Source organism: Opisthocomus hoazin, chromosome 7 (assembly GCF_030867145.1).
Source record: "Opisthocomus hoazin isolate bOpiHoa1 chromosome 7, bOpiHoa1.hap1, whole genome shotgun sequence".
Lineage (NCBI taxonomy): Eukaryota > Metazoa > Chordata > Aves > Opisthocomiformes > Opisthocomidae > Opisthocomus > Opisthocomus hoazin.
In genome coordinates, this window is record NC_134420.1 from 67,054,650 (window position 1) to 67,079,864 (window position 25,215).

At 40.4% G+C, this 25,215-nt stretch overlaps 1 protein-coding gene across 3 annotated transcripts in view; it reads right to left on the reverse strand.

Annotated features, from left to right (window-relative positions):
* Positions 1-23,946, reverse strand: part of PPP2R5E (protein phosphatase 2 regulatory subunit B'epsilon) — a 77,576-nt gene extending 53,630 nt beyond the window's left edge. For 2 of the 3 annotated variants that reach the window (XM_075426836.1, XM_075426834.1), the window contains exons 1-2: positions 23,288-23,946; positions 20,329-20,492 (exon numbers count right to left, since the gene is read on the reverse strand). In XM_075426836.1, coding sequence (XP_075282951.1) covers positions 20,329-20,485 — 157 coding nt within the window. In that variant the 5' untranslated portion in view covers positions 20,486-20,492; positions 23,288-23,946. The remainder of the gene's footprint in view (positions 1-20,328; positions 20,493-23,287) is intronic. The other variant, XM_075426835.1, reaches the window with a different exon arrangement.
* Positions 23,947-25,215: the final 1,269 nt, after the last annotated feature.

Sequence of the window (25,215 nt, forward strand, 5' to 3'; positions counted from 1 at the left end):
TTTAGAAACTTTTTATCCTTTTTAGATACTTTTTATCCTTTCATCATTTTGTCCATTACAGTGCCCCCCCAACTACAACCACCTTCAGTATCGAGCCAAGGAATTACTTTCTACTCCAAAATTTTAAAAAGTTCAGTGCTAGCCTCTGAGAAAATGTTCGGTTTCAATTTTAAAATTGTAGTTGTTAATAGAAAAACTATGGTAAACAAAAAGAGTCTACAGGTTTTCTATTTTATTTGCATTCAGATTCGCGCTGTAGCCCCTCTTTATCTTTCTAATCCATGTCAGTATCTAGGAAACCGCTTGTAAATGAAGTATTTTCCAACAAAATGTAAGCAACCTCCTTGAAATACTATTTTTGACAGCAGCAACAGCATAGCAAAGACAACATTACTAAAGACTTGTAAGACCTTAAGTTTTTCGTGGCGGAAACTTCACGTAAGACTGCTGACACACATTTCTGAACCCGAGAGCGCTCTCGGTTTCTGCTTACCCACCCTGGATCTTTAAAGCAGCCGTGACGTAGGAGCGATGGCCATCCTCCGGCGTGGTAGGCAGCTCCCCAGCTGTTTACTGTCTCCAACTTCACTCCAGTTTTCGTGGGTAAACACGCGCTGGCCAGTCCTTTCATTATCTGCATAATCCCAGCCTCTGTGATTACTGGACTGTTAATACCAGTGCCAGAGTGAGCTTTCATTCCTGAGTTATGGCCGCACAGAGCACGGTCGGGGGAGTGCCAAACAAGATGATTAAGCAGCAAAATATGACAAGGCATGAATTATATTATTAATATTCCTATCTACCATTAGCCGCAGAAACGAGGGGTTTGTGCAGCCAATAGCAACTACGCATAAAGCAAGCTCCTCCACTTTGACACGCTTTCAAAGTAAGAGCAACTATTTATTTTGAATAATTTTATTCTTTGGTTGCTTTGACGCTGAACTGTATTTCAACACTTCACAAATTACTTCCTTTTTCAAACTCTACCCTGAAACAACGTCAGAGGAAACTCTTCTTTAAAAAGGCAGGCTCGAATTACAATCCTTTGTTTTCAGACAACGAGAGCATAATCATTTTTCAACAACATACGCTGCTTTCATTTCAGCACTTCACTGCCTGTATCTAACTATATATTATATTGCCACAAATTTTGTATTCATCAGCATATTGTGTTTCACTTCCCCAAATTCATAACAAAAAAAAAAAAAAAATATCAAAAAGCGAGTTTTAAGGAGTTTGTACAAAACCGCCATGAAAAATCTTTCTTTTTTTCTTTTTTTTTTTTTTTTTTTTTTTTTTGTTGGGGTTTGGTTTTTTTTTTAAATCGCATCATCATCATCTCTGAGGTTTCAATCATCTCTGTAAGGGTAGCCATTCCCTTCTACCTTCAATGATCTGCTTGACTAATTTTAAGAAATTTTTTTTGAAATGGGAAGGCAAACGCGTAAGAAGGGCAAATGTTATTGTAAGGACACGTGACACATCACAATAAATTACTGCATGTTACACCACAAAATTAGTAGAAAAAACATACCAGAAGTCCACACAGATGAACTTTTTGGCACTGTACAATACCACTTCACAGTACTGGGAGAAGTTGTTCACTATTCCCTAAGATTTTGACCCAAAGAAGGGAATACGAAGCGAACACACAAGACATTTTCCACTGAACTGTTTGGAGTTATGAAGATCACAAATGCACACGGTACCAGCGCTCTCCCCAGCAGTAAAGAGCGAGCAGGAAAAAGGGCATGCAAAGATAATTGTGCTTAGGGCAAGCAGAAGGATGTGAGAAAATAGAAGAGCTTAAGCAGGATCGCAGTTTACAATTATTTTAAAACTACAGCCCTACTTTAACCTGGTGAGGCTTCCTAAAATGTGCCAATGAGAAGAAACAGATCTGGTGATGCAACAAAACAAACTATGGATTGCAGTAAAAAAAATCTTAAGCAACCGCAGCACACTACTCTTAGAAAGAAAAATGAACTTTGCATAATACAATAATGAATTATTATAATGAATTTTAAAAACAGAATAATTAATTTAAAAGTTTTACTACTTTAAAAAAAAAAAATCTGACCGAGAAGGAAGGGACTTCACACTCAAGATGAACCAATGAAACCACAGTGCTCCAGTCCGGATCATTCCTGAATTTCACTAGGCTGTATTATTACTTTTAATCAAGACTTTTTAAAATGTTGGTGACAGCGTGTGATTTCTGAAAATAAAAACAACTATAATTCAATCAGATTTATTCCTCTTAAAATAAGATTAGAGCAATCTTTCAGCTACTTAGCTGTAATAAAAGCAGTGAATCTTAAAGTGTTTGCATAATGTCATATTTAATTTTTATCTCTTGTTTTTCTCAAACTAAACAAGAAAAACATATTCAAAGATTGTCATTTTTATGCTGTATTACTTACAAGATATTAATTTAAGAGAATACTGAGAAATAAAAAGATTCAGATTAAAAGCATCCATCAATTTTCAATGCCCAATCTGAGACATCCTGATTTTTTCTGAATGTTTACTTAGAACTGTGTAGTATTCAGGACTCATTCTCACCACGTTCACTTGCATTTTGAGTCACCAGCCATTCTGCAAATTACAACCCAGTGTCTCAGGCTGAGCAGCTGAACAACTAGCAGAGTATCACCCAAGATATCCAGAGCAGAGGAAACAACAAAGTCTAATTCCTCCAAGGCAATACCCAACTAGTCTTAACTCATGAAAGCCTCGCTTTTCTTCCCAAATCCCTTACTGCCCTTCCTACAAACTCTCAAAGCTTCTGAAATGGGTAAAGCTGGGTGTCTTACAGCTGCAGATTTAGGAAACTACAAGCTGGAGGGGGCTACCAGAGCAGATAGTCTAACCTAAATGAAACAGTCCCTAAGATTTCCTAACGAAGCAACGCTCCTTGAATTAAGTCTGGTAATCTCTGTTCAACTAAAACAGAACTTCACTAAAAGTCGTGACTCTTGATTTGGAAGCGCACAAACACAGAATCTAACATCACTTTAAGTGTTCCTGCCAGCACATATTTTTCCTCATTATTAAAAACGCATGCCTAATCTCTGGCTTCAGCTGACAGCTTCAGTTCCTCTTGTATTTGACCAGTATTTTCTCCCTGTAAGACACTATGACCATATCTGCTCTCCAGCTTTCCAATAAACTATTCAGATTTTATTTTTTTATAAATTGTATTGCATAAGGCATTTTCTCTGAGTCTTCGATCATTTAATGGGCTACATCTCCCTCATTCTCCTACAGCTTCTTCAAGTATGCCAAGCCCCAGACCCCGTGATGCATCCTAGTATTGATCTCACCAGTGCCACAAAGAGAAGTAACACTGGTGCCTCTGTCATACCTAAGATGAAACAAGTCACCCTCGTTTGCTCTGTGAGAATGACACATGCACACTCTAGTTAATGACAGATGCTAAATGCCTGATCATTCTTAATTATGACAACCTTATCTGGCTGTTACGTGCAAAATAATTTTCTGCTGTCTCAGAACTCTGTCAAATTTGGGCTGGTGTTCACAGGCAAAGCAAAAGGCTGATCCAGGTCACAAAACCCACCCCTGACAAACGGCAAGGGACCACTAAAGAAGTTCTAAAGCAAACATTTCATATGGGCAAAAGTGCGCTCTTTCAGAAAGAAATTTTTAGATATTCTACAAGAAAAATTGGAAATTTATGAAACTGTACAGAAATTTTAGCCATGTTACTGTATAGTGTGGTAACAAACAAAATAGTAAGCAAACAGCAAAGAACTGAAATTTATGAAAACTGAAAATCCATTTCTATCAGAAGCAGAACTAGCAGCCGAGATAAATGAACACAGACTCTGTGGAAAAGCTCTTGCTATTTTTTTGCCTCAATTTAAAAGAGAAATGTATTTTTTCTTTCAGATACGTTGCAGAAATCTCCTAGGTTTTAGTTAAATTTGCCTACAATGAAATGATCATTTCTGGAATAATTAGGCTGTGGAAAACTGCATTTCCCATTTACATTCACTCAAGATTCTTGTTGATTTGAATACAACTTTGTGGTTCTATGTGAAGAAGTACAAGTGGGACATGTTGAAAAGGTTGCATTTTTTTTCCCCATTTCTACAGCACCTGCTAGCAGCTTTAGGTGCATGAAATTAAACCTATTCCAAAGGTACAAAACATTAATCATCTCTCTTGACTTTTTTCCAGGTTAAGTATCAGATGTGTTCTACTGGAAATGCTTATACCCACACGTGTGCAAATCTCAGCTTCTGAAGCATAAATGTCTCCATTGATGTTAACTATTTAATGACCCAGCCCAGAGATCCTGTAAACAACTCTCCCCACAGAACAGGTCACAAAGGGAACCGCACTTAGAAATGAATTAGACGTTCATACTCCCTGCTTCAATTAACTACCCTGCTCCTGAGCAATGGCTTCCTTAGGCCTTTTCTCTGCATTTAGGCATGCAGCACAACAGCCTCACGCAACATTTTTATCTCCCTTCTCCACCCATCAAAAAGAAAAACAAACCAAAAATGCTGGGGCAGCTCATTTCATGCATCCCACACAGCATCTCACTGGTCAGAAATGATACAGCTGAAGAGCGTTTACACTCAGGCTTGGCAACAAGGCGAGAAACCAGGGCAGCTCCCAGGACTACCCAAACTGCAGAGGCGGCCAGCGCAGGGATGAGGAAGGTGCAGATGAAGAAAGCCTCCCCTCTTGGGCCATACACGGAGCTCTGCATCCACCCAGTAGAAATTCAGGCCCAGTCCCACCTCTGGTCTCCTTATGGTGCTCTCAGTGGTTCCAGCACAAAACAAACCCCTTAGGTAAATTGCCACAGTGTTACAGCTTGGAGAAACATTAATAGCAGCAGATACACCGAGTTTTCTGAAAACTTCAGAAGACAGCACTACTTCACAGATTTCAGCTTAACTTACATACTCAGAAACAGGATTTCTCTCTTTGAAAATTAAAGCCAAAATGTTGCATAAACTGACATAATTTACCAAAAAATTTGTAAGACAGGTAGGAAGAGAAAGCAGGGCTTGGGGTTGGACTTTTCTTCCCCTCGCATCAACACTAGCAAAATACTTGTAGCTGAACTCTACTTTTTTTTAATCAACACGAACAGCAAATTACATCCAAACAATAAGTACATTTTTAATCCAAAACTCCTCTGTCATATGTTTCCCAGCAATTCTTCCCAGTCATTAAATGGTTTTTAGGCAAACCTACTAAACAGCTGCTTAATATTTTCAAGTAGTTTTGGTCCAGGTAGCATCTGCCAACCTCTTAGCTACATTTAGTATCCTCCCACAGTTGAAGCCTAACAGACTTCTCTATTGAGACTTAAATCAGCAGCCTCTTTGTCTCCATGCAACTGCTCTTTTACTGAAAATGGTATGGCAGCACAGAAAGCACAATATGAATTTAAGCAGTGAAGCTGGTAGAAAACTTCTCGTTGTCTAAAAGGAACAAAAAAAATATGCATTCCCACATATTTCCTCACTGGAAAAAAAAACCGCAGGCCCTCCCTTCCGCCACATGGATGCTATCACCATGGCATACGCAGGTGTAAAACAGACATCTCGGTGTTCGGATTCACTTGCTGCCCCGACAGTCAGTTCCCATCCCGTCCCAGGAATGGATTAGATGGAGTAATTTTTAAGGGCAAGTAGCAGACAAGGACCATGCTGCTTTACATGGTATCTTTTTTTTCTATAAAGGAAATCTCTACTCGTGTAAATAAGCTTCCCTGCAATTTACATCTCCTTGAAGGATTCTCATTAGTTTTACAAATGTGGAATGCTGAAATTCCACACTAACTTTTTCCTTCAGTATAGTATTACAACAATGTGGGGTTTTCAGTGTTATGCGTGTTCCTAACCATTTGTAAGAACAACAAACATCAGGACTGATGTGCCAGGTTTAGTTAACATTGCTCATATTCACCTTCCTCTAAAATACAAACACGGGAATATTTGTGTTTAACACCAACTACTTAAAAAAAAGACACAATAAATTGAAGCCAGGCCTGCTATGTAGAGAGGCTTCATTAACAAAAACCTGTACTGGGCAGGTTTGTTATTTAGTGTGCTCGCTATCCTCACCCCACCCACCAAAACGAAAAACCTTGTAAAAACTGATTGTCACTTGGCAAAGTGAAAAATCCATTGTCCCCTGACAAATGGTACCTAATACCTTAGGACTAGACAAACACAGAAACCTGACCTTTGATAACCTGTTTTACTTAATGATTTTCAATTGCTGTCAGTTACCAAAACATACAAAAGCAACAGCAACACTGGGAATAAAAAAAAGTCAACTCTATTGGCAGCTAACACTGTGATACTCACATCATAAAACACCTGAAATGTACAAGCAAAAACAGTTGTTTTAAATAAAGTTTGTTTGGGGTTACTTCAAACAATCTTCTGAAATTTTGACAGCTGATTGTTTACCCCTCATCTTCCCTTTTTCTCCTACTTCAAAATTGTGTAGTTTTATCAAGTCCATCAAAGCACATCCCATTCAAACAGCACCAGTAACTTTGTTCAAGGGTCACATTTTGCCTATTAATACATGCAGGCTACAGGCAATTTTTTCAAAAGTTTTTCCCCTCCTTTATTCTAATGAAGCAATCGCCACAGAAGCTCTTTTCTCAAAGCCAGCACTACTAACCAGCAGCAGGACACACTCATTCTTCCAAGAACAGCCCTCTGAACACATGTGTGCATGCACACACACCCTCCTCCTTGAACCCATGGCTAAATTTGTTCCAGGTTAATGCATCCACTCAATCTCAAGTGGTCAATGCTAAGAAACAGGCACTCTAGTTTATACCTTTGTCATGCCCCAAAAGGTAAACATTCTGCAGTTCAGTTCGACTTCACACAATAACCATAAAGAATCAAAAGAAATTAAATCAATTCCTTTCCCTTAACACTGCAGGAGATGTTTAAGGTCACCTGGGTGGTAAATTCATTCTTTAATACTGTAAAATGCCTTTGTTACTTATTAGTTGTTCATTCCATAGGAAAGAAAATATGATTAAGTACTATTTTATTTTCTTAACTAGTCATTTCTTCTAACTGCTATTTGCCAAAATCTATCAACACTAACCTCAGAAATTGATTTAATCTTTCCAAACTTTAAACCCTTAAATTCTATCTATCATGCTATATTCTTCCCTGTTCCAAAGATGTAGTTCTGTAAGAGATAAAGTGGATTAAAGACATATTGAGGATTATAGATTATGCAGTTAGAACAAACACAGGCAAGTACTTCAAATAGCTGACCCTACAGAAAGGAATCACATTCTGTTCTCAAGATGATATACAAAAATAGAAAGCACATTCCACTAGGAAAATATTTACTTAATAATTTATCATTTAAGAACTACTATGTACAAATTAAAGAACAAAGACAGCATACTGAAATCAATGAAGATACATACTCAATGATTATAATACAGCTTCATTTCAACTGTGATTGGATTTACGAAGTTTACTCTATTCCAGCATGAATCACACTTCTGTTTTCCCCGAAAGCCCTATGTTTAAAACTGATTCCATTTTTTTTGGACAGGAGAGGCTGAGAAACACAGCACTACCGAAAAGTCTAGAAATAAAAGGATAAAAATCTCAAAGTATCCAATTGGAAAGAAATGTCAGTGAGATACAAGAATCAATTTAGTTCAGACATTAATAACTTCCTTAATGATCTATATGATTAAAATAGCATATAGATAACATCTTCTGAGGATATTAAAGAGCAAAATTTGAGTAGCAGTAAAGTCAGAAATAATACAAAGGAACCTAAGCAAATTCCTTACATGGCCAGAAAATAAAGTGAAATTCAGTTTGGAAAAACACCAACTAATACATCTGGGAAAAATAATCCCAAATATAGATATTCAAGATGGACAAGAAACCTGGGAACAACGCGCAGAATAACTGCATCAACCACAAATGCGGCATGAGCTCGAAAGAGGGGGAGGCACTGCCTGTCCAGGCACTGAATCTCGGAGCGAGGGGAAGGCTGAATTACCTCCCTTTCACCTGTTTGACTCCTCTCCCAAAACGAAGCAGACACGGGTGGGCACTCTCTTCAACTATCTTTGCTGCAGCTCTGGACACCAGATAGGTCCTGTTGCTTCGAGACATTTGAAACTACACGGGCAAAAATGTTATCAAGCACGGAATGCTTTATCTAAAGAGACCAACTGCTATGAAAGAACAGTCTGTCTTTTCTTATTGTATATTATGTATTGTTGTAGAGCTTTTCCATTATATTTGAAATATCAAGGTTTTTTGAATCCAGAAGTGTAATACTTATGCAAAAACAAATAACATGAAAATATGTTCATTTCCAAACCATTTGCTTTTTATTGACCATGAACTGCTGGCATATTTCACCACCAGTGAAATAACTTTGAAGATGCTGGCTCTCACATGAATTTTTGCTGTGGTGCAATGCCTGTTCACGCTAGGATCAACTGTGCAAAACAAGGGGAGACCAACGATGCACTCACGCCAAATGAGGTCACCTCAGAATCTATTCTGAAGGGCATTTCAATCTTCCTCTCTGCAAAATCCTTGATTAAGAAAGTTTCTGCAACAGGAATGACTGTTCCTTACGAAGCACGAAATAAACTTGCTTCGAGATACTTCAAAACCTGCTTCCAGCCACTTCTGTTTCTAGATACTACGGCATTCCTTCATTAGGAGAATATCCTGAACACTTAAGAAAAATGCTTTTATGTTGCTAATATAAATTAAAAACTCTCCAATTCCTTTACACTTGCTCAGAACCAGCTCAGAAGCACATGCAGAAATTATAACAATGATTTGGGTTTTGTGGGGTTTATTTTTTCTTTTGTAGAAGGGCTGCTTTGAGGTGGGGATGTTCCCCTCAAGTCTGTTAGCTGGAAGAATCTGTCCCACTTCGGATTTAGAGCTACCTGAACCAAACCTTAACTTTGACCCTTCTTGCCCATGACACAAGGTGCTCCAGATGCTGTTTGTTGAGCTTGACTGTGTGCATTATGCATGTGGTAGTTTAGCGACAAAAGACACTGAAAGAACAGGAAGAGGAACAGACGTCCTGAGAAATTCAACACCTTTCTCCTGCCTTTGGAATCTCCTGCTATTAGGAGGAGACAAAAATACTGAGATATTTTGATGAGATCACTGACTCCGTGGTTGTCTTTTTCTTAAAAGACTGCATCTTTTTTATTTTGGGCATTTGTTTGTTCTTCCTGAAATTAAAGAAAACAGTGAGATTTCACTCCATGACCTGAAATTTCACAGTTAATGGCAGGATGGGGTAAACATAACCTCAAGCATTTTGTTCCTTTCTCCTTCCTTGCCAGGACTCCTTTTGACTCATCACAATGAAGTGTCTAGAATTTTTCCAGGAGCCTTTTCACCGCTTAGCTTATGCCTAACCCGCAACACAGATCCCATTTGCTCATTTCTCTAATATTAAGGGACTGGCTGCAGTTCTTTTTACTTGTGGCTAACAAGATTTAATCTGGCAGCTCAGATGTTACTCTAAAGCAGTTTACAGCAACAGACACTTTTTTTGAGATTATGGCATCCAAAATAGCGGCCAACAACCACCTTGACACACTGTCTCTTCCTCGAAGTGCATCTAACAAGCCCTGCAACCCAGCCCTCCCCCACGTACCTAACAGGTCTGCTCCTGTACCTTTGCCGTCCAACATATCCTGAGACAATCGCACCACTCTCGCAAGAGCCAAACCCAGCTGACAGAACTTTCGCCACAATCTCCATCACTTAAGACAGCTACTCTTCTCAGGAGGACTAGTAACCACTTCTCTCCATCACCCTTTCTAGTCCTAAAAAGAGAAACTAGAATGGCTTTTATCTTGAGTAAAATACCTGTTAAGGTCTAGTTTTCGCCAAAAGCAGATACAGGCTTCTACTAAGATTCTCTGTCACAGACAAATCACAGCAGTGGCTATTTTCTTTCTGTCTTTGCCTTTTTTACACTTTTTAAAGATCAGTAGAAATTTCAGCCACTACAGTTTCTTAACATTGGTGGGGAAGAAGATCTGCTTCTTCTAATAATACGCAAGGCAAAAAAAAAATATCAAGAGAGTGCACGGAGGAGAATGGACAAGGAAAATTACTGCATGAATAACAGAAAGGGAAGACTGTCTTGCAGTAAGGTCTGATTACTGCAACAGAGGCAGGATGGAGCTGGCACGCTCTTCACAGGGTGGATCTCCATCCTGACAGGTCTAGTCTTGTTTCCAGAAGTGCAGACAAACAACCACTGTAACACACTGATGGAGCTTAAGGAGATGAACAGGCTATTTTTTTTTTACAAATACAGCTAATTTTACTCTATTGAGATTTTCAACAACCTCCGCAGTCCACTCCACCTGGAGTGCTTGTTTTTATATGTATGAGTGAGTTTTATCACCCTCTTGTGGAAAAATAAGTGAATTGTATCCATCAGGTTATAGGAAGAAGTAGGAAGTGGGAGTGAGGAAGGCAGTGATAAAGAACAAGCAAACAAGAAGAAAGCAGAAGTATGGGCTGGGTGGAATAAAGGGAAAGTGAAGGAGAACCAAGATGACTAGTCACACAGTACCACCTCAACTTCTTCAAAAAGCTATCCCAAAAATGCTATTTGAAAACACCAAAGATAACAAGCTGCCAAATTTACTCTCCCTTGGTAACACTGACAATATTCAACAAAGAAGTTATATTCTCTACGGTGATTCAAGTACTGCCTCAGCTGTAATCACCAGCTTTCGCACCTTTGTTTCCACATAGATGAGAAAACGCATTCTTTACGATGTTTTGAACAGTCAACCTTGTACAAAGTCAGAAAACACTTACTAGACAGACTTTCAAAGAGACTGCATATAACATCTATGCCCAGCTGTTGGAATGTGAAAGTGGAGAGCACATGAGCTAAACTTGCAAACAAAACTAATGGAAGTTTATGCATTCACATTACATTCTACTGGGTAAGATAACAGAAAAGTAAGAATATTTAATTCCTCTGACACCTGAAATCATCCTTTCCTCAGTTTCTGACTATCCCCTATATCCATTTGTAACATGAGAAATTTAACTTGCAGTAGTCTTCCTGTACAACGTAATCCATATGACAATCTATTCAAAACCTTGAAAGCAACAAACAAATTTCCTGCCACCTGCATTTTAAAACTTGAAAATCCAAGTTTGGTACAAGCACACACAAAAAAGAAGCCAAGCGAGTCACGGTAAAATTAAATTACACTCATGACACTGCAAAGAGGCACAGAAATCCCAAACAACAAAAGGCCAGCTCAGATCAGGTAGATATCACAGGCATGGTGAAAAAATAACAGATCTCACACAACGTATTCCTAAAACTTCCTGAAAATCTTCCAGGAATCCCACAGAAAAGTACAGACCACACATCTAACACAAACCACAGTTATTTCTTATGACTCTAAACATTTTTTCTACTGCTCCTCAAAAAAAGTTAGAAACCTATTTAAAATAACAATTATAATGACAGATATTCTTAACCTTATGACAAACACTTCCCTGCCATTACACAAACTACGCTTACACCTAGCCACTATTCACAATGAAAAGCATAAAATGGGTAACTATGTAAATTACATATATTACATGGTTTTAATCAAAATCTGACAGTGAAGTATTTCTCCAGACAACACACAATCTCAGCTTAACCTTATTCTATGAAGGTGTCAGATTTTTGTGATAAAAATTACTGTATCTGAGTACTTCAACATTATCTTCAACTAAGGGAGCCAAGTCCTAAAATTAGTACTTTTACCAGTAGGTACGCAGTTTTCTGCATTTATTTATCATCTGTGAGACACCACTGATGATTTACTTTAGCTTCTGCAAAATACCCATCAAGTAAGGAAGGCTAAGTCTGCAACTGATGTGCAGCAGATAACATCTTTTTAAATTCATACAAATACTTGAAAACAACACCAATGATGCACAAATCTTTATAATCAGAATAACAAACTGCCTGCCTCCATCGCTCTTACAACTCAGTCAGTTTTGAAGTCCAACATTAAGTTATTAGAACAAGCTCTTCAGATCAGGGAACTACTGATCTGAAGCTACTGTTACAGAAGAGCTAGCAGTATGTCCAATGATGTTCAACAGACTTTATCTGTTCTATTTTTTCTTTTAGAAAGCTACCCAGAAAGGATCCCTTTCGCTTTCTCAACTTTTGCCCATTTAACCAGCTACATCAACTCTGTTATATAGTGTTCCTTCTCTGCCCCAGACTCTTGCAGATGCTAGGGGAAGGACCATGCACCTTGCATGCAAGGAAAATAACACAGTTAAGAACCCGTCACACAGATCAGAAAGGAAAAAATAGTGACAAAAGGCATAAATGCAAAATAATGATCCTTTTTTATAAAAATGTATTAATAAAAACATCATAAAATGTTAAAGGGTTTTAAAATGAAATTACTATATTACATACTTTGTTTCAAGCAACACAACTCAATACAACAGTTAATACCAGACATACTGTGACCTGAAAAATAAACTTTCCACATGAGATTAAAAAAAGACACTGTTACATGAGACAAATCTAAGAATATATACATCACTATCAATTAGAAAACCTACTGGTGAAAAACCTTCCATTACTGTAAATCATTATTACTCCTGATCAAAACTGATTCCCCTGTAGCTTGACTACAAGAACTTGCCCAAAACAGACAATGTTTTCAATCAGCTGCAACAACTAAGGGCACAAAAGTATTTTACACCGGTTCTTTGGACAGTTGCTACCTCAGACTGTAACTGCAGCCATTTTTTTTTACTTTTTTTTTTTTAAGCAGAATACCACATGCACAGAAGCTACCAACCCTACATAAAAGTTTACCACCACTTCGGTTCTGCTGAATTGTTTGAGAGGATATAGGATCAAGCGCATGACTAAAATTAGGAAGATACAAAATGTTTTTAATAATCTGCTTTACACTGTGACCCCGCAGACACTTGTCTCGGCAGAGATGAGAGGCAGTGCATGCTGGTGTGTGCTTGGGAACTTCTTGAAGAAGCTTTGCCACCAGAAAAAACCCTCATGTAACTGCACCTGCAGCAAAGACCGACACTTCAACCCAGCGAGCTTTCAAACTAAGATAAGCCCTGCCACAATCTTCTGAAAGAAGACTGCAGTATTTTTTCTAACAGATTTTCCTTAACCTTCCATGAAGTAGTGTTTGCTGATGTTTGTGAACTAGACAGTTATCACGATTACATGGTCCCACCACTAATCCACACAGGCCCAACCCTACCAAAACTCACTGAATTCAGTGAGGCCTCTCATCTGTTACTTGTAAAGATTTTTGCCCGCGACAAAGGAACAGTAATAACTTGAACGAAAAAACTGTAGGTGAAAGGAAGCTACCCTGAATCTAAAAATAGTTTTCTGTCCTCCTCCCACTCCCCAGAAAGCATAAATGAAAGTCTTCTTTTCTCAGGGAGGCAGCAGCTTCCAGCGGCTGAACGTGAAGGGACTGCTTCCTTACTTGGAAGCTTTACCAAACAACAGCAGCAGTAACCCATTATACGTACTGAATTTTAAGAACAAAACAGAAGATAAAATAAGTTCAAAACCTAAATTTTATATATGACATTAAATACATATATGACTTCTTTATACTCAGATATGTATTATAAGCATTTCAAATACACACATAATTCCAGAGACATGGAAAATAGACCTTTCGCAACGGTAAAGCTCCATATCATAATCAGTTATAAAGGCAGCACTATACTCCAACAACCACGCGTACTATATAGAAATAATTGCGTGGCTAAACCAAAACTTATATTTGTCAGAGGTACTTTGGGAAAGGAATATAAAGAAGGTACTTATTATAGAAACAGGAGGTTCTATTACTGACCCACAGGGTGACACGTGGATGCAGAAAAGAAAATTCTAATATTATTAGAGAAATAAGTAATACTGGGCAACATATTATAGAGACATACTGTACAAATACATACTGAAAACAAAAGTTTCTGATGATAGTAAAGTCTAAACATTCCTGCAGAAAACTAACAAGATTTTAGACTCAATCTTGTGAAGGGCACAGAAGTACATTTTATAGAGTGATTACGAGTTACCTCATTTTCAGAATAAATAAAACAAAAACCAAAGAAAAAAAAAGAAAAAAGAAAAGGAAGAGGTAGGAATGATCATTACTGAACATTTCCAGAAGGCAGACTGAGAAATTCAGCAAGTAAAACAATCACACTGAAGGTTTCAGGTTAAAAAACAAAACAACCCACCACCACCAAACAAAAAACCACCACAGCTATAGGAAAATCGCCAGACCTAAAGCTACTTCGAAATAAATAAAGACAACTGAACAGAAACAATTAGAAGACCAGGGCTAAGCTGACAGAGTTTCTCACCAACTGCAATTTCACTAATACACTGTTAAGATAAAGAGGATTCTTTTACTATCATTTTAACTGCAAGTCAGCATTTCTACACCTGCCCGTTCCCTACAAATACAGGTCTACAAAACTACATTCCAAATGTGGGAGACAATAACAAGTGGAGACAAATTCAAAAAGACAGAGTGTAATTAGTACATGGCCCTTTCTAAACATCATCAAACAAATACTTTTTGGAAACAACCAGAAACCTTTCAGATTATTGGAAAGAATTATTCTACAACCACCAGATGCTGAAAAAATTAAAAAGAAAGTTAAGTAGATATTCAAAAGACAACTGCCAAGAACATCAGAGAAAATGAAGAAATTATGTATGGCAGGAACCCCATATATCTTAAGAAAAGATAATAAATAGGCTAAGTCCTTCTCTCTTTTGGGATTGTGGCCTTATTCCCAAATCTTACACAGAGATCACCCATTATATCTAGATTTATTTCATCCAGAATGGGCACAAAATTCCTAAAAGTAGTTCCAAGACTGATGCTTGATTCACCATTGATCATACACAGCACAGAGTTTCTTCCACACAATGAGTTACGAGTCCTGGGATCTATTTCCAATGATGGAAATACAACAAAACTTTAGTTTGAGAAGTCATAACCACTATGACCCTAAATTCCTGTAGACAAATTACGAGGAAGGATTTAGCTTAGCTATATTATTAACAGTTTATTGATACCTGTGAAGCATTCCAATCTTCACAAATGGAGAGTAGCACAGAAAAGACAAGCAGCTAACCCCCATGGGAGTCAGCAGAAAATAGAAGGTATAGCTTTCACCCTCTACAACTCAAAACATAACTATTTCCCACATCATCCTATAATACGTACAATTTTGAAGGCCGTATCCATAAGTCTGAAAAAAAACACAGACACTTTATGATAAAGGAGACTTTAAGAAAAATCAAAAGTAACTATTTGAAAAAGAAGGTGTGCATCTTGCAGTTCTCAGTCAAAAGTCTTCTGGAATTGGTAGGTTTTTTTACTACTTAAGAACTTCAGCATTTCACCTATAGTTAAGATTCATAGGAAAAGCTTATAATAAAATCTCAGCTGTAGGGAAATAATATAATGATCAAAAGCAAACAGCAAGTAAAAAGAGATTTTCCCTTCCTGACTATGCAATGCTCTTTTGTTGCCACTACAGCAATTCTTTAATGCCATGGAAACTATCTGATAAAGGTATTAGAAGCTCAATAAATTTCATAATATTGAGGTAGCAAAGCAATTGGTATTGTTGACAGAGAACTTCTGTTCCGAGTGCCTATTTTAAGGAAGAAAAATTATCTAAAAATAAAAATCATACTTTGTACTATTTTCAAGAAAAATTTACTACTTTGTACTGTTTTCAACAAAAATATACAATAGTTTCAGAAAACCTGAAAGTAATCTACAATAATTATATTAGATCACTGGAAAATGTGGGAGGATCATAGTAAAAAACAGGCACACCTCGAACTTACAAAAATGGGATACAATCATTTAAAATTTAACAGTCTTACCTTTGGATAGTTTGCTCTACCTAACTTACGTATTTTTCACGAGGCCGAGGGGGATGGGAAGAATACTGTGAATTACATGCAAGTTATCTGTCCAATTTCTCAAGATGCTCAGCATGCATTCATAAGGCATATGATCTTTTTAGTCATCTCTATGTATGTCTCCATCCTCTGGACACTCCCTTCCCATTACCGATACTGGCAGACACATAAATGAACTCCCCCTTCCCTTTTTAGCGGTCATACTGAAATCTATGTGTTTTCATGTGTCCAGTACTACAATATACTTTTTTCCAACCAACTGCTTTTTCGCACTTCTACTGATCTACCTCTAGAGACTTCTCAGTAAAAAGAGTACCTATGCAAAATGAAAGTAAAATAACCCTCCAATAAAAAATACACCTATCTCCAATGCACACATAATACTATCTTCCTCTACAGAACAAGCATTATTTGAGGCGTGCCACAAACTTGGGTAACAAACTCGGGCTGGGTTTGACTAAGGCACAGAGGTGGAAGTACTCATTCCCAGAAAAGGGCCCTTCACCAAGACTCCTCCGCCACAAACCAGTTATCTAGGGGACCTGCCAGCACTGATGATACCAATAACCTCTTTAACATTAAAGCAAACATCAAAAGCCATAATGCGCTGCAAGATACAACAGGCAAGAGCACACAAACACTTAAAAATGCATTTGAGATTGAAACATATGTAAGAGCACACATATTGAAAATGCAGGATAATTGTATCACAACTCCCATAAGCACTTCTCGTCCCATTCCTCACACTTGAAACAAAAGAGAAAAAGCTGGGTTTAAAGTGTTATCTTGGACATTAGTCATATTAAAAATGACAACTCCAAATCAGATTTAGTCCCATCGCAATAAATAAAAATATAATTATCAGAAAACTTAAGTCTTTACCATAGGCAAACAGAGCAGCTTTTTGGCTTGCAGCTTCTGAAAGCCTAAACACGGCCCAACAGAGCCTCAGAAGGCACATCATATTTTATAAATACGTTAAATGTTTGTCTACAAAAACATACAATACACACACTTCTGTTAATTAAAAATAGCAAAACAAAACAAAAAAACAAACAAACCCAACAACTTAAATTTCTTTACACTTTTTTTTTTTCTGGAACAAGCAATACTGAAAATTCCAGTCCTCTTTATTACATTTCCTAAATAGTAGGTTATTCTTCCAACTTGTACATAGCATCAAAACATAGTGTCTCTTCTCTTTTTCTTTCCTGAAACATTTTTATTACCAAATGAACAACAACAACACTGACTTATCTATCTGTTTTTGCAATACAGGCATGTATGTTCACAGCAAGCAACAAACTGCATTAAAACACTACCAAAACAAGCCATTTCACTATATATGACTCTGCCCCTAGGGAAAGGAATGAGAGCAGATCAGATGTGACAGATGCGTAGTCACGTCACTTAATACACTACTGGAAGGTGCTCAAATCATTATGTTGACAGGCATAGTATAGAAACTTGCAAAGAATGGACTAGGCACTTATCTAGTTTTCTGCATATGTGATTCCTGAAACCAAAGAAGATACTGAAGTCCATGAAAGTGCTGCTTGAGACAAAGCAGCTTGCAAATGTCAATATGCAATATAGTTATAAAAAAAAAAGAAGGAAGCCTAGAATGTACATTGTTGTCAGCAAAGCCCCTCCATCATGAACATGAAATATGTCTAAGGTTGAATTCGAGGTCTGTCTTGTAAAAATTTCCTGTACTGAAATATTTCTGAAGAGGTTTAATTAAACTTCAAATTTACCCAAAACAAGAAGTTTATGTAAACTTAGCAACTGCAGATCTCCAAACTGATCTCAGTTTTCTGATACTTTAGAAAGCTATTTTGCTGAAATCTCAGCTCTGTTTTGGTTTGAAAGACCCAAATAATAAGGATGAAATTGGAAATCATATTGTTACTGGACTGAAGTAATAGGACTAGTCACTTGTTTGAAGATAAGTGTAAACCTAAGACTTTAAATAACTAGCACTTTCAGGCAATTGGCCAAGAAAAGTATGAAAAATGCAGGAGAAAATTGTTTCCTCACTTCTTTCAGGTTTAATAATCCTGAATGTTACAAATATTAGTGTAGGTCAAGAATATTTCCAAATAGTAGCATGATTTTAAACTGCCAGTGTCCCTTCAGCAAGGACCAGCACCACTGCTGTTTCAGATAGATTGTTAGGCCCAAATCCTGCAAATTAATCTGCGCAGGTAGATCCCTGTGCCTCTGGGAATCCGCATTAAGTCAAAGAGGGAAAACTAACTCACAGGATCAGATTCTTAATTTGAAGCTGGACCACTGTAACTCATTATGACACTAATCATAAATGCCTCACCAACACTCTCTGCTCCCCATCTGTTTGTTTTATCTTATTATAGTTTTATATCTCAATCCACGGGACTAGCTACAACAGTCAAACTGAGCACCTGCGTATCCTGTTTCTGCAAGACCACGTCCTCAGAAAAAGGCAACTTTTTTCTTATGCTTGTGCGCATGCCCGGTTTATTCCCTGAATGGGACTACACAATAGAGTGAAATAATTGTAACATGAGTTTCTTCATTTATACAAATACAAATCTCAACGTCTTCCAGTTACCTAGCCATTTAAGCCAAAGGACAAACCCCATTCACCTTCTGAAGTGCAGCAACTAGTATTTCCAAAGGAAATGAGCTGCATATCAAAAACGACCTGCAAAAACCTAAAACGAGCTTTAAAATTATTTTAAAGGAGCATTTGCTTCTTTATCACACTGTCACCAAACAACAAAAATTCATAAAATAATACTCATTGCAGACTACAAAGTCAAATCTACTGGCACCAACAGACCCTAAACAGGGAAATGCTGAAGGAGGGGAGCATTCCGGTACAGCATCACTCCAGGCCTCCTGCTCTTCCACTCTCCTCTACGCTTCCAATGTGGCCACTGCCAGGCATGATGCAGTGGGGCTGGATGGACCTTTCTTTTGACCCAGTACAGCCACTTGTGCATTCTTACAGGTATTCCACAGAAAGAAACCCCAAACATTTTAATGACAACTCCACTAGAACTAATCCTACAATCTTAATTTTAATCAAATTAACAGACACACATTAAGGTGTGAGTTTTTTCGGGGGGAGGGAGATGGTTTGGTGCTTTTTCTGTTAGTTTTTGCAACTTCTCCCTTCTTATGAAAAAGTGGGGCTAAGAACTAAACCAAAGTGCGACTACACATTTGTTATATATTTCAATACTCTGATTAACAAATTTGCCAAAAAGGTAGAGGAGGCAATGTGGGAAACACACTTGCCCACAACGCAAAAATGGGACAGACATAATATTAAAGCTATGAATCTTGCTGTTTTCCAGAATTATCAGCAACAACCATGCTTATTTTTGATACTTAGGGCAGAAATGAAGAATAGCAATGAAAAAAATCCACAAAACTAGATAGACCATTTGAGAATTCAGTATAAAAGAAACACTTCTGAAAAGCGATTCCTGCTTCCTCACCAGACAGACATAATTCTGAGAGGTGCTTTTGGCCCCTGGATTTGTACTCAAATTCAGTGACAACTGGGACTTAGGGGAAGCACTCAAGATATTACAGAGATACTGGCATCCTTTCAAGAGTAGTATGCTGGATCATAATTTTCTTTCCCAAATTAGAGGTTAAATCTGCCAGCAGAAACTCAACGGGAGCTGTGATACGCAGGCTCTCAAAACAGTAGCGTCTTGCCTAAGACCTGATTGGCAGCATCTTTCCTCTTGAGAGGCTGCAACTCATGGGATCCTTCGATTTCAAAATGCAGCAGAAGCCAGGAGCTGGGAGCTACCCATTCACAAACAGTATGAGAGGGGGTCCCATCTCCCCGCTAATACGTTGCTGTAGGGTCTTCAACATACGCTTGTGGGCAGCCTTTGGCACCACTGTCACAGGTTGCAGACCCACACATCAAGAAAGATACTAAAAACCAGTTCCCCTCTACTCACAAGTCAATTTACCCTTACCAAAATCACTGTTCACTTACATCAACCATTGAGGATTCACAAACTAAAATTCACGTAGTCAGAGTGCCTTGAAAATTCAAGTCATGGTAGGGGTGAACATTAGCATTTAAAACTTTCAAAAGTATCGCAAACAATTACCACACCCTCAAGTCACAGATAAAATATTTTGTAGAGCTTAAATACATACATTTCTGGCATGAACCATCTCTCATTGCTGGCAAAATTTCCCTGCAATTTCTCACAACAGAATACTTGGCTGTAGAGTAAAACTGTTTTATTTATTAAAAATCATTCTTGATCTTACCTTTTAGCAGAGGCAGGGGAGTTAACTCTATAGGCTTGCCCTGAGACCTAAACTGGGAGGAGCTTTGTGACCTCTTCTGTCTGGCTTTTCTGACGGACTTCCGAGAAAATCCGTCTACTTTATCCACTGATGGAGGAGTAGTTGGTGCTGAGGACATATCCCTACTGAAGGAAAACAAATGTTACAAACATATTCCAAATGGATGAAATGGGTAAAGATTACCCCAAATTTTCCAAAAAGAAGCTTCTTTCTGCACCACTCTCCCACTGACAGTTCACCCAGATAGACTGTTAAGAGAGCTAACCCACCAACATATGTACAAATTGTATGGAATAAACTTAATGGAACAGTGCAACAATTCTTCTTGCTCACTTTTTTATCTGTGTCTCGCATTTGCCAAAAATCCTGAAACAGGAAAAATCAGACCTAATGCTGACATCATTACGTCAACAGAACTTCATACAGCTGTAGACTTGATACAGGACTGTAGCCTTAAACTATATATTCTTTGGGACAAAGTAATTTCAACTCACTCTGCAAGGGACCATGCATGCTAAAGAACGGGTACACAAAAAGGTATAAATGATTATTTGGCATTAAAGTCATCAGTATGCATAGGACAAAAAAAATAGGACAGAAGAAAAATCCAGTTTATTTGCCACAAGATTTTACAGAAATTTAAGAAAGTATAGAAAAAAGCACTGTTATGCTTCAAAATTTCACTAACACTGACAAATTTTACATATTACCTCTTTATTCTCCATTTTAGAAATAGTCAGTTACTTTCTTATGAATCTCTCTACACAGTTACTCTACTTTCTGGTATTTCTGTAAGAATACCAGTGTGGTAGCCAGAACTGTTCTAAGGGCACAAGCCAGACAAGGTTTGCAGGGAGAGGCAGAGAGCCAAAAAAGGTTTCTGCAAGCAAAGTTTGTTTGTTTCCCAACTCTATCAGCTGGTCTAAGAAATAAGTATTGCTTCTTCCTATAAAACTTGTCTTGGTAGTACTCCTGTAGCTGATTCCATACTACTAAGAAATGTCAAAAGGAAACATTTAAACAGTGAATTAACCCATCCAGCTACTGTATTTACCAGTCTTGTCCCGCCTGTTAAAAAGGCCCACCGCATCTTGGTGAAATACGTGAGTAATACTTCAGGGAAATGAGACAGGGGGAATTTAGGCCTACATATTTCAAGCAGCTCTGTGTACAGTTAACTTCACCAGCATGTGCACCTCTACTGAAATCAACGCAACTATCTGCATTAATAACACGATCATTAACAAGAGCAGCTCTGTTGATTTCCGTAAGGCTACGCACTCGTGCAACGTCAAGCATCGGCATAAGCATTTGCAGGATCAGGGTCTTAGAATGTGTCCTTGGAAAGCATTACTCATCCTCAGTGTCTGTTGACTTCAATTACCAAAGTGACTTGTATGCTAACAGAAGTTGATTCCACAATGCAGAGAACACTTTCGAGTATTTATTTTATTAAAATATTTGGTTACTTGTATGCTTCATAAATTATTAAATCCATTGAAACAGACATTATTTGGGTGTGACTTTTGTAATAACAGCTTTAAAAAATATGATTTATTGCAACAGGGTAAACAAGTTCCAACAGAACTATTTAATGCAGAATTACATACACATGCAGTAAATCTATCAAAAATGGAAGTATAAACTCCATAGCTTCTTCAAGGAAGCACGTGCAGCACCCAGAAGCTGAACTGTGCAGCTGGCATTGCAATAATGAAAAAACCTTCTTCCATCTTTTTGACTCCTCCCGAGGTATTCTTTCACTACCAACTTATGCTTTCTAAATATAATACACTATCAGCCACATGAACCTGTTCCTTATACTGGTCTTGTTTATCATCCAAGGGAAAAAAATACCACCATCACCACAGCATTCAGGCCCCAGCCAAGATTAATAAATAAAAAAGTCAGATAAACTGAAATAGAATGGCCTATACTTTAGCAACCCACTTCTAAGATTTCAACAGTCCGCCAAAAAAACATACAAACACAAATTACCTGTTACATAAACCAAATTCCGGAGCTATCAGCAAAAAATATATTCTCACAACCCGAATCGGTTGGCCCTATTTCATCTCATCCGAAAGATTCACCTCCTCATCACGTGCATCATTAAAGTGTAACCATTTCTGCAGAAATGTTTGAACGCTCTCTCAAAATTAAATTACCAAAAAAATAAAAAAAAAATAATAACGGGTAGGGACTGGAGTAGATCACTTAAACTGCAGGATCATTGTGTCAGCAAGAAGCTTTACTGACACTTCTCTGCTGTAAATTTAGTAACAGTTTCCCTAACCTGCTTTGTAAATTATTAAAATCTAATTCTAATTCAACAAGACCACATCCAGCCTAACAACCTTACAGTAAACACTGATCTTTTTCTCATCTGCCCGAATGCACACCGGCTCCCCCGAATACACTATCATAGTGAAACACACTGTTTCACCGAGCGGGGGGGGAGTGGGGAAAAAAAAAAGCCCGAGATTATTTATTGTGTGCGAGTGGGAAAGCTGCAAACCCAGCCGCCGCTCTTCGCTTCTTTCAGCAGGGGATCTCGTTTTATTCCCGAAGTATTTGGGTAAATCCGAAGCCACGCACATCAGATCTGCTGGTCCCCGCTTGGGGGGGGGGGAGGCGAGCGGCCGTGAAAATACCGACGGACACCAGCGGGGACGGGAGCCAGGGGCTCGCTCCGCGCCCGGGGAAGCGGAGCAGCGATCGGCTGCCTCCCGCCCGCTGCCATCGGCTGTCATTTCCAGAAGGGAGCCGCCGAGCGAGCACCGCAGCTGGAACATGTCCTCCCCGCAGCCCCCCGCGCCTCACCGCCGCCCGGCCTCGCCCCCCCCCCCCCCCCAGCTCGGCCCGCCCGCGCCTCCTCCCCGCACCGCCGCTCCCCCGCCGGCCGGAGGGATGGAGTTACCTTGACCCTCCTGGTAGAGAAGCCGGAGACGGGAGGGAGGCGGCGGGAGCCGGGCTTGACGGAGCGCGGCCGATGCCTGGCGGCGGCGGCCCGAATGTGGTACGCGCCGGGCTCGGTCCCTGCCGCGGCGGCGGCGGCGCAGGAGCCTGTAGGCCTCGGCGGCGTTGGCGGCCTCCCCAGCGCAGGGCGGCGTTGGCGGCGGGTTCAGGAGCGGGCGGCTGCTCGGGCTCCGCTCAGTCCCATGCACTCGGCGCGGCCCCCTGCCTGCGATGGCTGCTGCCTCACTCACATTCCCGGCGGAGCCCTGCGGAGGGGCCCTGAGGAGGCTGGGGGGGGGGGGGCGCGCCGGGGAAGAGAGGGGCGCTGGGGGGGGGAGCCGAGTGCGGGCCGAGCCGAGGGGGAGCGGCGGGCGCGGTGCGGGCGGCCGGGGCTGGGGGGGGCAGGCCGGGCGGGCGGCGCGGCGGTGCTGCGAGGGGAGGGAAGGCCTGTTCCGCCGGCGGCTGGCTCAGGTGAGCGGGGGGGTCCCGGTGGGCGTCGGGGTCGCGCTCCGGCTCGCTCCTATTGTCACTCTCAGCGGGCTCCGGCCATGGCACTCACTCGCACACACACTCCCTCCCTCACTCACAACCGAGCGTGCTGCCACCGCCCCCCCCCGGCCCGCGGCCCGCCCCCCGCGCCCGCCCACTGGAGCCTGCCGCCGGGACGCGCCGCCTCATTGGCGCCCGCCGCTGCCGCCGGGACCGCCGGGAAGGGGGAGCGCTGCCGGAGGAGGAGGAGGAGAGGGAGGGGGCGTTTCGCCGTCGCCATCGCTCTTCCCGTGCCTCTGCGGGCCGGGGGCGAGGCGGGTGAGCGGCGGCCGCCGCCGGAGCGAGGCCCGTCGGCTGAGGTAAAACAAAAACCCGGCAGTGCTGAGGTAAAACCCTGCTGACGCTGAGGTAAAGTCCCCGTCCCGCCGCACCGGGCGCTCCGACGGGGGCCCGGAGCCCCCCTTCCCGGGGAGGGGCCCTGGGGCCGGCCTGGCTGTGCCGGAGGGACTGAGCCGCTGCAGGCCCGCACCCGCCGTGCCCCGGGTTTGCTGCGGGGTGAGAGCCGGGAGGCAGCGGCTGAGTTCCCGGCGGCGGGGCTGCTGCAGCCCTGCACCCCTGACCCTCGGGTTTCTTCAGCCGGTCTGTCGCTGTTTTCTGAATCATTCTGCGCCTTTCTTTTTTTTTAAGTGTATTTCTATGTATAGCGGGCAGCACAACGAGTGCTTGTAGATTGTATTATTAAATATCATAAATTTTGTATGAATTTATATACCTGATGGTTTGGTGGTTTGTTTTAGGTTGGGGTTTTTTTTTCCCAAAAAACACAAGTAATGGTGGTAATGTGACTATTATGTTTGAAAACACTATTCAGTGTTTCCCCTGTATTTCTGGCAGAAAAAAGAGAAATTGACTCATCTGAGTGACGGTCCTCCTGCATTGAGATGACCAAAACCCTCTGAGGTACAGCAGGTTTTTTAGGAAGTGAGCTCAGGGGCAGTTTGAGAGCCGGTTGCTTTGCTGGGTCCGTCACGTCGCCCCAGTCTGTGCGGGTAGCAAGTGCCTGAACCCTCGGAACATTGCGCATCCCACAGAGGATAGCTGGTGTTTGTCCCGCTCTGCTTCCTGACTCGGTGCACCCTCCAGGTTATGCGAGGACCAATGTTGGCATAACAGAGGAGGTGGGACTCGATTTAGAGTGATTTGAGCTGTTGTGAAACTACTTTCAAAATTGCTAATTTTCAGCCAGGTAAGTTCCCTGGTCCAGCTCACATTGAGCAATGTGGAACACCGGTTAAAATAAAAACTTGCTGGTACAGAACTATAATTGTAATGGACATAAACAGGTTTGCCTCTTGTCTCTCATGATGTCTCTTGCATATCTTAAGAAATATGTCTCCCCTA